Genomic DNA, 17746 nt, shown 5'->3' on the forward strand with positions numbered 1-17746 from the left:
TCCTTTTTTTTTTTGTCTTTTTTTTTTTTTTTGTGTGTTGTTGTTGTTGTTTGGAGGGAGTGGGAGGTCGTTTTACTGTCAACATTCCTCCATTGAAATCAGTCATTAACCAACATAAAATGACACTGAAATTAACAAATGATAAAGAGTGGTAACTCTCTCCACAGCACACACAAGTCACACAACTTCAATTCCATACTGCCCATGCCACCGATTCAGCCAGCACACAGGCAATTAAAAGTTACGTTGGAACAAACCTAGACACTTCCACAAAAAGGAATTCCGGGCCTGTCCCTATACCTCTAGAAAGGAAGCTCCAGGCCTGTCCCTATACCCTCAAAAAGGAAGCTCCAGGCCTGTCCCTATACCCTCAAAAAGGAAGCTCCGGGTTGTCCCTATACCTTCAATAAGGAAGCTCCGGGTCTATCCATATACCCTCAAAAAGGAAGCTCCAGGCCTGTCCCTATACCCACAAAAAGGAAGCTCCTGGCCTGTCCCTATACCCTCAAAAAGGAAGCTCCGGGTCTATCGCCTCATCCGAATGTCTAGACGCCCACTTTGGTTTTCCAGTCGAACTTGGAAGAAAGAGCGGGATTCGAACCCAGACCCTCAAGGACTCTCTGTATCGGCAGATGAGCGGCTTCACCATTCTGCCAGCTTCCTCCTTGAAACTGAAAACAAACTGTCTGTGGTTCAGCTGCCCTTTTTGCCCTTCCAGGTGTCTTTTAAAAGTGTCCAATGTGTCTTTTAAATCCACACACACACAAAAATCATTCATACCGTCCAACCAGCCCAAGACTTCCACGTAATGAGCGTGAGGATACATGCTACCCTGGGGTGTGTATAGTGACCACTCCTCCAGAGAAAGAAATGAAAAAAAAAATGATATCACAGAATGCCAAGAATTCCAGGTTACCTGAACCCCCTTTGTGTGAAAACGCAAGCAGATCAAATATGCGCGTTAAAGATCCCATAATCCATGTCAGCATTCGGTGGATTATGGAAACAAGAACAGACTCAACATGTATGCACACCCCCGAAAAAGGAGTATGGCTGCCTATATGGCGGGGTAAAAACGGTCATACACGTAAAAACCCACTTGTGTACATACGAGTGAACGCCGGAGTTACAGCCCACAAACGAAGAATTCCAGGTTGAGCGTGTGTTATGCCTTTCAAATTTGACTTGTTTCAGGCTCGGTTTCTGGTTCCTTAATATATATATATATATATATATATATGAGGACTGGTGTGGTCATTATGAATGTTGTATCACACAGAAATTTGATACGAAGGTGTGGAAAATTCGCAGACATAACACATGTACGAATTCATGACTGTGCCAGTGTTAACAATAATAAGTTCGCCACGTTCTTAAAAAAAACATGTCAACGATTTTATTGTTAAAATCTTTGTTGCTTTGCACTGGGGTGCACACAATCCTTTGGCATAATCTCAAAATACTGCTAGAAATTGTTTTTGGCCACTGCACAAAAGAACCATCACTTTCACATCATTGATGCTGAAACTGAAAGCGCAACAAATGAATTATTCATGTGATCTCATTGAAGTAAATGACGTGTCCTTTGATTATGACGTAGAAAAATACAACAACAAAAAAAAGAAGAAAAGTTTTGACTGATTCTGCTGAATAAGAAGCTGCAATACGACGTCAAAGAAAAAAAGGTCAATGATTGTTTATTTTTCTTGTTGAAAGAGGCTCTTTAGGCTATGTGCAATTTATTTTGTGCAAAAAGAAGTAATTTTTGCAAAGATGAGCAACGTAACATGATCTATCTTGAGGTTTGATACCAGAAGTAAACTTTTTATCATTTGTGTTGTGTTTCATTTAGTTTGTGTTTCGTTACTGATACAGTGATAGTTTATGTTATTTTGATTGCTGTTTATGTTTGATTTTGGTGTAAAATACTATTGCTGTGACATCTTGTTGTCCATGCCCCAAAAGGGGTCAAAGGATTAAATATTCTTGATTCGTGTGTGTGTGTGTGTGTGTGTGTGACACTGACACTGACACCGTCACAGACACTGACACAGACACACATACATTTCAGACATTTATTATTCATTATATTAACATGAATTTTAAAATTGTATGACTTGTCTCTTCCTTATATTAGCATGTATTATGAATTACCATTAGACTTGCCCCTCTCTCTCGTTCTCTGTACTCGTTTCTCGTCCTTTTATATTTCCTCTCTTTCCTCGCCTCCTTTTTTTTTTCTAATATTAATGTCAGTGTGGAATAGGTATTTGTGCTGTTAAAGATTCTCTCTCTCTCTCTCTCTCTCTCTCTCTCTCTCTCTCAGAGGTACAGCGACCGTGTTCAGACGATATGGGGCTGTGGCCTATATGAATAAACCATCTCTCTCTCTCTCTCTCTCTCTCTCTCTCTCTCTCCCTCCCTCCCTCTCTCTCTCTCTCTCTTGAATTATCTCTCATCTCACTCTCCTTCAGCTGTGTATTGTCACAAGTTGTTCAAAATGTTGAATTATTATTCATGTAGGCTATCCTTGATTTATAATGTAGGATACATGCTTATCTCGTTTTCTTCTTCTTCTTCTTCTTCGTTTTTTTCTTCTTTTTCTGTCGTTTCACTTTCGAGGGCTGGATGAAAAATAATAATTGCCTTGCTTACACTGTTACCCTCAGAAAATAAAATTTATTTATTTCAAATCAGTTTATTCAAGCGCCTATATAACCAGTGTTGGTGTGCGTCGCGAAAGGAAAGATTACGTTGTTACTTTTTGTCTTATTTTCTTTCGTGTGCCTGTGTGTAGATATTTTTGTATAGTTTATAAACTTTGAACGCCTGTTGTAATTTTGTGTGTGTGTGTCAATCAGGTTTTGCCAGCTGGGTTTTTCACGTGCTGTTGATTAATAAAGCTGAACCCAGGGCAGCAGCTGGGCTGAAATGTGTGTGTGTGTGTGTGTGTGTGTGTGTATGTGTGTCAGACGCGTAGAGAGCTCTCAAAAGGTAGCATCCTCTGGATGTTCAGTTTGTGGCAACATGTGTTGCTATTGCCCAGTTTGTACATTTATACGCAGTTGTTTCGGGTTTTCTGACTGACCCGGGTGCACCGGGGGAACAAGTTGTTCCATGCAAGTAACATGTATGTATGGTATGACAGCGTTCACTTAGACATCAGTTTAAATGCTGTTGTTTGTTTGTTGTTGTTTTTTGGTGTGTAAGGTTTTGCTTCAAAGGACGATTGTTTGAATGTAAATCGGGATATGATGAATGCGAAGGGGTCTCTTTCGAATTTTTTGTACACCATAAAGGTTATTTGCTAGCTCATCTGTTGGTATACGTAGTTAAATTATATCTTTTCCTTTTGCACATAACTGAATCAATACGATTTGTGAATAAAAAGCTTTTTCGCATTTTGGGGGATTCAGAGTAAATTGCGCTATTCAGTCACGGTATTTTAGGAGGTCCCGAAAAGTTCATTTCCCAAAGTAATGGTGGTAGTAGTAGACGTGGTGGTAGTAGTAGTAGTAGTCGTAGTAGAAATATGTAGTAGTAGCAGTAGTAGTAGTAGTAGTTGTTGTTGTTGTTGTTCTCAGTAGTTGCTTGGGATTAGCGGCGTAAACTACTTATTTGAAATGAGCCATTTTGCCAAGTACAGAGGTTAATGCAGAATTTTTAATGATATAATTGAATTAGTCTAAAAGTAGTTCCAAAGTTTATGCAAGTTTCGTGATCATACTGTCTACGTAATCTTGGCCTTTTAGGCCTGATAAGTAGCGCGAAAGTTGAACTTGTTCGTCGTGCAACGATTTTCAAATGGCGCGGAACCAGAAACAAGAAGGCGAAGTCAAGTCAGTTTCTGCTGTCACAGAGACATTTCTGTCACAGCGACATAAACCTCCCGCAGATTTTTAACAACTGGACTAAAGAAAAAAGTATCGCTCCTGTGTGTGACCCATTCATTCAGAATCTATATACATTCTAGCATTTCATATTGTTGCTACATAGTGTGTGTGTGTGTGTGTGTGTGTGTGTGTGTGTGCGCGCGCACGCGCGCGCAGAGCGTGTGCCTTCTAAAAACAGATTTCAGACTTGAGAAAATGGCCATTGCTGTTCCAATGAATTTGATCTTTTTCTGGCTTTTCTATCACATTACTTTTTTTTCTTTTTTTTTAATTTTAATTTTTACTGGAGTAGCTTATTGTGGGGAGGACAGTGTTGGAGTTGAGCATGGAAATCTGTGGGGAAATGAGTGGGGCAGTTTAGCATGGAAATTGTGGGGAGAAGAGTGGTGGAGCTGTGCATGGAATTTGATTAAAGGTAATAACCATAAAGACTGATTCATGTGTGTTTCATCACAGTTAGACTGTCTACATTCACAGTTGCATTGATGATTAACTACAAGTAAAGAATGATTTCATCTTATGGTGTAGCATGCATGCATGTGTGCATACTGTACTCGCTCTTTCATCATTACAAGTGACATGCATTGATAAGTCTTCTCAAGACTTCCAGACATTCAGACACACCAGTCTGGTACAATCAGCTGGCCTGTTTACCCAAAATGGATATGTCTGTACTTTCAACAGGTTAGAATATGTATTTCTTTTATGGAAACCTTAAGTTCATTGTATCTAACAACTGGCCAAAGGATTAACACATGCATACCAGTTTTCTCTTTGATGCCATTTTTTTAGAAACTGGTAGTGCTGTAAATTCTTACTGTAAATATTTGCATTTATTTTCATTTGCATGCCCCACCTCCCATCTTTTATTTCCTGTATTTTTGTTAAAGCATAAATAAATATATATATATTTCATTTGTTTATTGCTTGTCAAATCTGTACAATCAAATTTGGACTGTTTACAAAATGCAGTGTAAACAGGTCTGAGTCAAACACAGACTTGAAGAAAATCACTTTGATTAGATATTTTCTTCTTCTTTTTTTTCTTTTTCTTTTTCTTTTTTTTGTGGTTTCTTTTTTTTTTTCTTTTTTTTGTATCATTCATTCATACCTACATGCTCAACAATGAACAATTGTCTAAACAATTTGAGTTATTTGTGATGTGAGCACCATTTAGTTTTGGATGTTGTGCATGTGTGTGTATGTGAGTGCACGCGCATATGTGTGTGTGTGTGTGTGTGTGTGTGTGTGTTTGATTGTATGTGTGTGTGTATGCGTGCGTGCGTGCGTGCGTGCGTGCGTGCGTGTGTGTGTGTGATACACATCTGTATTTAAGTGCAATGTCTACATTCACAAAGTTTTGATTTTTTTTCCATGATCAGAAAGAAAAAAAACAAAACTCTGCAATGAATCTTTACTGGTTTCAACCACACTGCACCCCTCCCCCCCCCCCCCCCCCCCCCCCCCCCCCCCCCCCCCCCACCTTTCTCCCTCAAAGAGAAGAAGAAAAATCACAGCTACAGTTTCTGAAGTCTTATTTAAATGCACCATATGATCAATATCATTAGCAAGCGGCGGGTATAAGCTTTGGCTGTTGAAATCAAATTATCTCTTGTATACAAGTGATGTATATACTGCATATAAATCAACATTATATCAGATAAATATAAATGGTATATAAACAGTTGCAATATTTGTTCACATCAGTATGAAAAAAAATCGGGAGCACTCAAACTCCACAATTCCCAAGAAGAAAGCTTAAAAAAAAAAAAAAAAAACAACAACTTCATACACAGATAATAATCTGCCTGTCTTACACAATTTGTCAATACCAATAATCCACCTGAATCAATCCGCTCTCAACTAACACACACACACACTCTACAAATTGACGCCCACTACTGTAACCCCCCTTCAGTCTTTTTTTTTTTTTTTTTTTTTTTTACAAAACAGTCTTCAAGGCCCTAATAAGTCATCTTTCACTGTATCATCAGTGTCAGATTGATGTAAAGGTGGAAGCAAAGCTGTCAGATCATTGCATATTTTCACTTCCAAATTTTTTAAATTTTGTAAATTAATTTACTGTCAGCAGCATTGGTTTCCACTGCTGATGCCGAAGTAGCAGTGATGTCTTGGACTTGCACATCTGACAGCTGTGACAAAAAAAGAAAAGAATATATAATTATAGCTTGAATGTTATGACATTTGTTTTGGTTAAACATTTTCAGTCAAACTCCATACAACCCCCAAAATGTGTCAGATCTATTCACTGCATTATGCATGTGCAGCATCTCAAGCCCGTGAGTTGTTTAAATTTGCAACAATAACTATGCTCTGTGTGTGTGTAAACATTCACATTGCCTGTGGAAGTAGCAAGGATCTCACTGTCTCAGTATCATTGTTAGAGCACTTTCTGAAAATGTGCAAGCATTTCCACTTGAAAGAAGTATGTGCTGACAAATGTTGTATAGTGGAAATTCTTTGTAGTGTTTGTTTCAGGGGTACACTAGTCAGTTTTGTACTATGTGTCAGAGATGCATATATCTGTGCTGAATAAATACCACAGCTAAGAATGTGACCAAAAAACAAACAAACAAACAAACACACACACAAATCCATTCGATTCAAAATGTTACATACCATGCTTGTTTTGAAGACCTTGTTCGTAAAAAGTGAAGGAATATCATCGCCACTGAGGGTGTGGTCCTTTTCAGTTCACGAAACTCGCCATGCTCTATGCAATCGGTTCGTGGCCGGTATTCGTTGCGATGTCACCTTTTTTCCTTTGAAGTTCGAACAGCACACACAGTACTTCTTTCCTCCCGTTTTCCCCAGACCCATAGTGAAGCATTTACACAAGTACAATCGACGAACTCGCAACTTTCCCTTTTAGAGACTCCCCACGAATTCTCTTTCCGGTGTAATCAAGGGCAAATTACTCTAATTTTTTTTCCCTAATGAACAAGGTCTATTCCCTTTCGTCCCACCAGTCGGTTCCCTTTTCCCAAACCAACTACGGCCCTTGACCCTCCCTTCCCTGATAACACAGAGGATATCCCATCAAATGGCCATGCTTTATTTTCTCCCTTCTTTTTTTCTTTTTCTTTTTTTTTTCCAGTTTTGTGCAAACTCCATTTTGAAATATAAATATCCTCTCTATCCATCTCCTTCCTTGCCCTCCCTCCCACACCCTCCTTTCCCGTTTCCTTCCTGACAGTCTCAAATGCCGAGACAAGCGAAAATTGTGCCATGTTGTAATTGTATTGTTGTACAATGCTTGTTTCAGGTAATTCAAACAACACAAGAAAACCACTCATGACGTCCAAATTTATCGATATAGCGGCACGTCAAGTACGCCTGCCAACGAGAGGAGTATGGGGTTGGATGACTTTTGTACGTATGTTTGTTTCTCATTTTCTCATTTTCTTGTGTCATAATGTGGGTAACAGTATACATGTGTATGTGCTTGGGTTTGTGTATTGAAAACATCAGCCATTACCCGACCACTTCCTCCCTCCCCCAAAAATATTTCATTCGGATATTATACAAGTCAGTATTGATGATTATTTTGATGTCAGTGAATTATATTTATGTTATCAATATGTGCTGGTAAGAATGGAAAATCAACATAAGCGAGATCATTTTTGGACTGTGCACATGTATGTCTTATTCTCATTCACGACTCGTCCTGCCTGTGTATGTACAGATACATGTAGGCCCTATGTGCTCTACAAGTTTTGTTGTATCACTGTAAACTGTTCTAAGTGTATTTTGTAAGTCCACCTATCATATATAGTTGTGCTGCTCTGAAACCCCATCATCATCATTATCATCAGTAGCAGCAGTATTATTATTATTATCATTATTATCAAAGTTCCATCAAAGTCAGATTCAATAATAAGCACATCTCGGGCCTTCTTCTTCGCCTTCTCCGTCAGCTGTTTGAAGAAGTTTTCACCAGATTCCACTTGGTCTCGATTGTATGTCAAAGCCTGGGTCTCTGCGAATGGTTTTTCCTGTTCGTTCTGCAGTGTTGTCAGTTCGTCGTTCTTTTTTCTGTATTCCCCTCCGTCTCCCTCCCTCAGTTGTTCCTTGGAGAAATTTGATCACATCTCTCCTCTCCTTCATGCTTTACACTGGCTCCCAGTACAATAAAGAATTATTTACAAAGTCGTCTCTCTTTGTTTCAACTCCATCGAGGCTACTGGTCCACAGTATCTTTCTGATGTAATTCATCCGTACATACCCTCACGCCATCTGCGCTCTTCTTCTGGCAACCGCCTACTTAAGATCCCCCATGTTCGAACCAAAACGTATGGCCAACGCAGTTTTTCATACCAAGCCCCCATTCTTTGGAATCAACTTCCTCAGCCCCTCCGTCACTCATCTTCGCTGCAATCTTTCAAATCCAGTCTGAAGACCCACCTTTTCCCCTCCTGAATAATTTTCAACACCTCATCCCTTTTCAGTATGAATTAAAATGACTGTTAGTGAGATGAGTTTGAGAGTTTCAGAATTTGTTGGTAGTATTTTCAACTGTAGTATACTATTTATAATTGTGTGCTATGACTTGTGTGCATGCGTGCATGTGTTCTTGTGTGTGTTGTGTGGTGGAAGGGGGGGAGTGAATGATTTTTTAATAATGTTTGGTATCTGTGTTCAATTTTTTTCCTTTTTGATATGTACGTGTGTGTTCAATTTGGAAACGCCTTGGGCTTTTTTTTCAAGATTAGGCGTAAATGCTCATAATAATAATAATAATATTTACTGTTTAAGCAAGGCCAATGGATCTGTTACGTGGCCACACAAGCGTAGCTTTCTTTTCTTGGATGTCATCAGATCAGTTCAGTTCAGTTTAATTCAAAATGCTTCTACATAAGGTCCAGTGTGCTGCTTCACACTTGTTCGTTGATGAACTGATCAGTGTATCTGACGTATAGTACATTTCAATAACACCTCATCTCCGTGGTTTGAATTCTTTCCAAATCCGCTGTGAGGTTATATGTCTCGCATGCATACAAAAAAAAATTTATATATATATAACTGTGTACGCAAGATGATGTGGTCTTTGCTACCCTTGAGAGGAGTTTTGGATTTTACTATTCATTACTGATAATGCATCCAGGCAGTGGTGGTGATGGTGTACATAAGTGTATGATAAAAGTGAAACGATCAGAATGCCTTCCTTTCCCTACTGATCTAACTGTCTACTGTCCATGGATGAAAAATAAAGTTTATGCGCTGAAATAAAGACAGTTTCATTGAATTGATCTTGCACCGTATCCATTGTCATATAAAGAATAAGGTCAATATTTGAATTTTGTCTCAGTTGATTAACTTGAGCCAGTTGTAAACTGCTACATGTGTTGTGAGAAATAATTTACATCGGTGCATACACACACAAACTATGTGTTTAAATACCAAATGTACGTCTAAGTGTTTTCTGATTTTACTTTTGCAGTAAACAAGTACAACAACAGCGTGTGCTCCATGTCTGTGTTAAATAACTCAGTGTGTTTCTTATTTTCTCTCCGTTACAGGTTTGTTTCTATTTCAACAGAATTTACTGATGTCAAATGTCTGTGTTTGTAATTTCCTTTCAGCTATAGTTTTTAACCTTAACTCAGATTAAGGCTTCTCTCTGTCAACAGAATTTTCTGAAGTACAAAAATGATGGGCTGGAGAAGAATGCAGTTCGGCTGAGTGCCATAGAGCCTCACCATAAAGTTCTGGAGATAGGATTTGGGCCAGGCCTTGGAATTCAACATGCACTGCAGTATGTTAAAGGTACAAAGCATTGACGTGTGTATGTTGTGTGTGTGTGTGATTGTGTGTGTGTGCTTGCGCGCGCGCGCGCGCGCGCATGTGTGTGTGTGACAGAAAGAGGGTGCATATGTCTGTTACTATTGATTTGATATTTAGTGCTATATTCCCCTATCATTAAAATGTATAAACAGAACTCTCTAAACGTTTTCTTCTTCTTCTCCTTTTTCTTGAACAAACACTCAAACTACAAACAAGTGTGAATATTATTGATTTGCTTTTTCCTTTTGTGTGGGCTGTGTGTTCACAGAAGATATCAGAGAAACACTTTGTGGTCACTGTTAGTGCAAGTGCTGTACTACTATTACGCTAGACTAAGATCATAACGGTTTGATCATAATTATTGTTGCCGTTTTTGTCAGAAGTGCAGAAAAGCAGTACTCATCGGGTTAAGACAGACTCAGAAGAAATGAAACAGGAAGTAATTCTGGCAAGGAAAAAGTAGTAGTATCTTTATTGATGATTCAAAGCAAACATAGTGTTGCGCCGTGTGTGTGTGTGTGTGTGTGTGTGTGTGTGTGTTGTGAAAATGGCGAAAGAGCAGTAGTAAATGGGTTGTCCAGAAAAACTTTTGATTAAGAAAAATTATATTTTTTTCCCGTAAGGAAATGGAACCATGTCTTTATTCACTCTGTGAACATTCATCCTTTGAACTGTTCATCAGATGGCCCAGGGAAAGTATGTGGAGTGGATCTGTCACCCTACATGGTGGAAAAAGCTGCAACCCGACTCCGTGCACCGATAAAGGAAGGGAAGGTGGAGCTTGTTCAGGGAAATGTGATGGACATTCCTTACGACAATGACACCTTCCACCGAGTCTTCCATTGCAATGCCTTTTTCTATTGGCCCAACATGCAAGACGCTTTACAAGAGATCAACCGTGTCATGAAGCCAGGAGGGATGATGGTGACTGTGACGAATCATCGCTTCATCCAGAGATCTCAAGAGAAGGGATTCTTAGATTACGGCGATCCTGACCCTCTGAAATACGTGTGCGGCTTGGAGAAGTCTGGTTTTCAAGATGTCAGGATAGAGTATTTTGATGAGAGCTCTGTAAACTATCAAGCAATTTTCGCCCACCTCCGTGTCAAACCGGATCAGTCTGGGTGCTGATGTGTCACTCACTAGATTCTTCTGGTCTTCACAGTATCTTTCTGTTGAAACTACTAAAACTCTTATTTCTGCTTTTGTAATGTCACGAATTGACTACTGTAATTCTCTTCTCATAGGCTATCCACATAATATTCTTCAGCGAATTCAAAAACTTCAAAACAATGCTGCCCGTCTGACTCTTAGATTTCCACGTACTGATCACATTTCTCTTCACCTCCGCACTCTACATTGGCTCCCCATTGAAGCGAGAATTAAATACAAAGTTGCGTGTCTCTGCTATTCTGCTGTCCACTCAGCATGACCTACATATCTTTCTGACATTATCAGTGTTTGCACGCCCGCAAGAAATCTCCGCTCTTTCTCTGACTGTTACCTTTTGAAACTTCCTCGTGTCAATACAAGAACCTATGGTGAACGTTCTTTCTTCTTTGCTGCTCCTCACATCTGGAACAACCTTCCTCATCGTATCTGTGCGTTTGAGTCTATTTCTGCTTTTCGCTCATCACTAAAAACTCATCTTTTTAAAACCTATCTATAAGCACTCTCAGCTTCCTTGTTCTCCAACACCACCCATGTCAGCTCACTTTGGATGTATGTAGAGTGGGAGGGGGAGAGTGTGACTGTGGGGGCGAGGGGTTTTTGAGAAAGAGTGGTCATGAATGTTTTATGTAACTTGTAATATTTTTCTTTTATGTAGAGCGCCCTGAGCTCTTAGAGAGAAAGGGCGCTATATAAATGTACATTATTATTATTATTATCATTATTATTCACAGAGAACCTAAAAATCAATGGTGGTTTGTGTCTAGAGTTTGGACGTTTTGGAAGTGTGCATGGTTGTTGTCGCGTGCAACTTTTCAAACTAAAGTTATGGCCAACTCTCTCACGCTCTCACCTTTATCCAAACAAAAGCCTCGAATAAACAGATACAAAACATTTACTCCAAATACTTTAACAAAAAAATCACAGACACGATACAATAATTAGACACCACAAAGAAAAGAAGTCTGTTCGTTTTCCTCTTCCACGTGAGGAACACCCACAATTTTCCCTTTGTCACCCTCTTCTCTGACAGTTTGTCTTTTTCCAGTAATAGCTTAGGTGGGGGGGGGGGGATAGAAACTGGCACCACACAGTTCGTAGTTCTGGAAGGTGGACTCTGGTGTTGCGCTTGTGGAAACACGTCCACCAGCGACGCTCGAGCTCCCCAGGCGGAAGACGGCCACTCAAACAGCGGTGATGAAGTCGGGTCTCCACACAGGAAGAATGGAGTTCCCTAGACAAAAACCTAGAATCTGCGGCTAAGTTCTGGTGAATTATCCACGATTTTGATAGGATTCCGCCGCCGCCCACCATCTCGGGGCGGAAGGGGAATCACAATAGCACTACGTTACATGATGGACTGACTCATTCACTCCCCTTAAATCCTATCATGGTTTACTGGCAAAGCAATCTGAACAAACTGAATGTTTTTTCAGTCTTTCTACGAAATATTAATTCCCGAAGTAGTTTACAAATCCACGGAAAATAATCTCACAGACAAATGTAGGCTAGACCTTACTTCACTGTTTCCACATTCAGAACTGGGAGAAATAGTAATTCTAGCACATTAAACAGAATACATGAGGTAATTTGAAACTAATACGGTGAAAGTAATACCGAATTAGAGAATAAACACTCAAGCAAAAAACCACGTGTCAGTTTCAAGCAAACTGGTAACGTTCCAGATTAGGAAATAACTGTCTACGACGAAAATGAGAGATAGCACATGTAACGTCAGACCGTAAAAATTCAGGTAACAAACACATGAAGAGCAGAAGTGACTAATAACACAGATACGTATATTTTCGGACGGCTGTACGACAAATACTACAAACTGCAAGATCATTTTATCAATGCAACGACTAAGATAAATGAATGAATACCTCAACGGTTTCTGATCTCCGGCCAAAATACCGGCTGAGCGTCTCTCTCCATAGGACCCTACACTTGACCTGGCCGAGTGTCCTGCTCCACTGACTAATGGTGCTGGTTTTCCAAAAGGAGAAAACTTTCTATAACTCACAAATTAGAAATATGCACGTCATGTTTTCTAGTGCAACACGTGCATTCCATACACTTCCTTAGCTACATGGAGCACGCGGAAGAGCTACAAGGAGAGGGGTCAACCAAAAGTGGCAGCGTTCACACACACGCACGCACAACCCTCCTTGTCCGTGACAACACCCCCCTGATTGAGCACAGACATCTGTCTGCACGGCTACAAAGGGGAAACAATTATTCCACAGATGCCCGACTCAAATAGTCGGCACCAACATTCAGTCTGCCAGGGATCACTCGAACTGTGAAGGAGTAAGACAGTAAGAGCAAACTCCACCTCAGCAGCCTTTGGTTCGCAACTTTTGCTGTCTGCAAGTACCGCAGAGGTTGATGATCAGTCTCGAGCACAAACTGCTGACCACACAAAAACTGCTGGAATTTGTCTGTAGCCCACACTACTGCTAAGCACTCCTCAATCGTAGAGTAGTGACTTTCAGTTCCAGACAATTTCCTGCTGGCAAACGCGACAGGGTGTAGTACACCTTCCTTCTCCTGCAGGAGCACCGCCCCCAGACCACGGTCTGAGGCGTCAGTTCGTAAGGCGAACTGGCAGGACAGATCTGGCAGTTGCAACACTGGCCTAGAAACCAGACGACCCTTCAAAGTTTTGAAGGCCCGATCGCACTCTGGAGTCCAAACGACGTTGTTGGGAGCACCTTTCCTGGTGAGGTCCGTCAGGGGAAGTGCTATGGCAGAGAAATTAGGGATAAACTTACGGTAGTAGCCTACCAGGCCCAAGAAGGCTCGCACTTGCGTCTTAGTCTCAGGAACTGGTGCTTTCATAACTTTCTCCACCTTGTCCATTTCCGGCAGGATTTGACCGTGCCGTACAACATGTCCCAGAAAACTCAGTTCCTCGAACCCAATGTAGCACTTCTTTGGACGGACTGACAAATTTGCTTCCTCCAATCGCTGGAAAACTGCCTCTATAGCAGAGAGATGTTCTTCCCATGTTTCGGACGCAATCATGATGTCGTCCATGAAGTTATGTACATCTTTCATGCCTATGGGATCCAGCAAAGCTCTCATCATCCTTGAGAAAACTGCTGCTGCATTCTTCAAGCCGAAGGGCATCACAGTGAACTGGAACTGTCCACTGGGGGTAGTGAAAGCAGTCATAGGCCGGATGTCTTCTCTGACCGGAATTTGCCAGTAACCTTTGCTGAGGTCCCACTTGCTGAAGTACCGGGCTTTACCTAGAGAAGAGAAAAGATGCTCTACGTCAGGTAGAGGTTCCGCATCAAAGACGGTGACGTTATTCAAACGTCGATAGTCAACGCAGAACCGGATCTTTCCGTCTTTCTTGCGTACGAGAACTACCGGCGCATTATAGGGAGATGCAGCAGGCTCTATCACCCCAAGCGTCTTCATGGTCTCTACCTCTTGCTTGACGATCTCCACTTTGGCATGGGGCAAAGGGTACTGTTTTACTCGCACCGGCTTTGCTGTCTCTACGGTCATGTCAAACTCTGCCAAGTTCGTCTTCAACGGTACATCCGTGATGACCTTCTCATGCCGACGAGCAATTGTCACAACTTCCTCTTTCTGTTTGTCATTCAGACCTGGTCCAAAGTTCAAGTCAGCTATTGTTTCCTCAGCCACCAGACTGGGCACAGGCAACTCCCTGTCAGCGACAGAAGTTGGTTCAGTCTCCTCTATGACAGCAACAGCCACCATCGGAACTTCACCAGAAGCAGAGTCCGCCTGTCTTTCCACATACCTCTTCAGCAGATTCGCATGGTACAATTTGTCCTGTCCTCCCATGCGAATCTTATAGTCAGCTTCTCCCTTCCTCACCAATACCTCAAAGGGACCCTGCCAGCACAGCTGTAATTTGTTATGTCTCTGGGGCAAAAGCAGCAGTACCTTGTCACCAGGGGAGAACGCACGATTCTGAGACTTCCTGTTAAAAACCTCAGCATGTCTCTGACAAGCTGCAGCCAAATTCCTGCGTGCCAACTCACAGGTTTCCTCGATACGGTTCCTCAAGTCTACTACGTACTCTGCAGTAGTGCGAACTTCTTCAGAAGTATGTTCATCTGTCCACAGCTGGCGCAAGACAGACAAAGGCCCTCGTACTGTTCTTCCGTACAGGAGCTCAAATGGTGAGAACCCCAAACTCTCCTGAGCCGCTTCTCTGTAAGCAAAGAGCAGTGCAGGGATATACCGATCCCATTGCTTTGGCTTCTCCTGCGTAAGCTTCCGCAACGCAGTCTTCAGAACGCCGTTGTACCGCTCTACCAGCCCATTTCCTTGAGCATGGTAAGGAGTTGTTGCCAGCCCACGGATGGACAACAATCTCTCCATCTGCTTCATTACATCGCTCATGAACTGGGTTCCGCGATCAGTTAAAATCTCAGACGGCACACCAACTCGAGTCCAGACCTCCCACAGCGCTTCAGCAACCGTGGTAGCTTCAACGGTCTTAAGAGGAACGGCCTCAGGGTACCGGGTGGCGTAATCCACAACCACCAAGATATAGCGGTTCCCTGACCCTGACGCAGGAGTAATCGGCCCAACAAGGTCAACTGCTACCCGCTCAAAAGGAGTGTCGATCAGAGGCATCTTCCCTAGAGGTACTCTCTGAGGTTTTGGAGAGACTTTTTGGCATTGGTCACAGGACGAAACAAATCGGCGAACGTCCGCACACATACCAGGCCAGAAAAACTTTCCAAATCCTGTCCAGAGTCTTCTTTCCTCCTTGATGACCCCACATAGGCGGTTCATGAGCCAGTTTCATTACTCCCTGTCTAAGCTGTGCGGGGACCACAACTTGACTGTACTCAGTCTTCGCCTGACGGTACTCACGGTACAGAATACCCTTCCTCCACCTGAAGGACACCTCGCCTGTACGACCAGAAACCCTAACGTCTCTACGATCGGCTGCCTCCCGCAAAGACTTCAATCCAGGATCACCTTTCTGTAGTTCCTTCAACTGCTCTGGCGTCACGGTCTCGAGACCTGGAGATGCCACCCGCAAAGTAGAAGGTCGCCTCTTCTCTGCTGCCTGAGCACGAGTGACTACAGAGATTTCCTTGGGTGTACCATACACTGGCAGAACTTTTCGATCTTCCAACCGAGCATGATTCCCAACTATGAAATCAACCACTGGAGTCTCCATAACTACAACCTCAACCTGACCTGTGAAAAACGGACTCTCTATCCTAACCACGGCAATAGGATAGTGCCGCTTGATGTCTTTCTCGGCCATTGAAACCTCAAGTTGCCTGCCGGTAAGATGACAATCAGATATGAGGGACTTCTTCACGACACAGACATGAGACCCTGTATCCCGCAGTCCTGGTACTGCCTTGCCTTCTACCACGACCAGACAGTGTGGATCGTATTCCTGCTCTCTGCATGGCGTGCAGAGAGTAGGCACCTGAACTGTTTGCCTGACCTCTGTCCCTTGATGCTGTACTGTGCCCGCCGATTTCCCTTTCCTGGGACAGTCTCTAGCCAAGTGCTTAGGTGACTGACAGATGAAACAAGTCTTAACAGAGGAATTCCCAGACTCGCTCTTAGTTCCACCCACCTTGGACTTATCCTGCCCCGCTGAAGCATTACCACTAAGACCTACCAGCTGAAGAAACTTCCTCCCACCCCTATGAGCCATGAAGTAAACTTCAGCTGATGCGACAGCTTCTTCCAGAGACTGTGGCTGCTTCTCCATCACGTAGGCGGCCATGTCAGCTTGCAAAGATTGTAAGAACTGCTCAAGGAGAATCAATTGATTCAGATCAGGGATCTTAGATTGCTCATGCCACTGCTTTAAGTTGTCCTGCAACCTGGCACTAAACTGCACAAAAGTTTCATTGTCTTTTCTTTTACAGTTCCTGAAACGACGACGATACGTCTCTGCATTCAATTGGTAACGAGCTAAAAGTTGCTCCTTCAGCTTATCGTAGTCACCCGCGTCAGCGTCGCTCAGGTTGTTGTAGACATCCTCGGCCTTACCAGTGAGACGGGTAGAAACTCGAGTCGCCCAGGTGCTCTTCTTCCATCCGTACAGAGTAGCGACACGCTCAAACCTCTTCAACCAAGACGAAATGTCACCCTTACTGTCATCGAACTTTGGAAGGCTGGGGCGAAATCCACGGTCGTCGTCAGTGTCAGACTCTCCCTCTGCCTGATCCATAACCATACTGTTGCCATAATTCTTCCCTTTCTTCTCCCTCTGCAGAACCTCAAGCCGGAGGGAATGCTCTTCACGCTGTTGTTGGTGTTGCTCCTCCTCCCATTCCAGCTGTTTCCGCCGCTGCTCTTCGTCCCATTCCAGCTGTCTCTGATGAGCTTTTTCCTCTAATTCCCTTTTCTCTGCAGCCTCATCCTCCTTAAGCATTTGACTAGCAACAAATTCAGCAACTTGCTCCCTGGGAACCTCTAACTCAGCAGCGAAACTGCGCCACCGTGAAATACGATCCTGCCTCCTTTCAGCCATGACACTAAGCTTGCAGCCAGAACGAAGTTCCATGCAATCAATGAATGACCAATATCATACACTAAAGAATGAAGTAATATACAAATGTAAACTAACTGGTAACTTACAGATCCAAGTCCACTCCAAACACCTACAGCTACCTGTCAATTCATTACGATAATGTAATTAAGATTGGGAGATGGGGGTGAGTAGTGAACGAGGAGAGTGGCCAGTGACAAAAATGAATTCAGATACTACTATCCAAGAAAGGATCCTGGCAGGCTCGCCAATTGTCGCGTGCAACTTTTCAAACTAAAGTTATGGCCAACTCTCTCACGCTCTCTCACCTTTATCCAAACAAAAGCCTCGAATAAACAGATACAAAACAATTACTCCAAAT

The 17746-nt window shown here is 42.4% G+C and overlaps 1 protein-coding gene across 1 annotated transcript; it reads left to right on the forward strand.

Annotated features, from left to right (window-relative positions):
* The first annotated feature begins 3071 nt into the window (after positions 1–3071).
* Positions 3072–11382, forward strand: LOC143291478 (uncharacterized). The gene is made up of 4 exons (XM_076601360.1): positions 3072–3130; positions 7180–7286; positions 9545–9680; positions 10381–11382. The coding sequence occupies exons 1-4, from the start codon at positions 3118–3120 to the stop codon at positions 10827–10829; spliced, it is 705 nt and encodes a 234-aa protein (XP_076457475.1). The 5' UTR covers positions 3072–3117; the 3' UTR covers positions 10830–11382.
* The last annotated feature ends 6364 nt before the right edge of the window (positions 11383–17746 follow it).

This window comes from Babylonia areolata, chromosome 1 (genome assembly GCF_041734735.1).
Source record: "Babylonia areolata isolate BAREFJ2019XMU chromosome 1, ASM4173473v1, whole genome shotgun sequence".
In the NCBI taxonomy this organism is placed as follows: domain Eukaryota; kingdom Metazoa; phylum Mollusca; class Gastropoda; order Neogastropoda; family Buccinidae; genus Babylonia; species Babylonia areolata.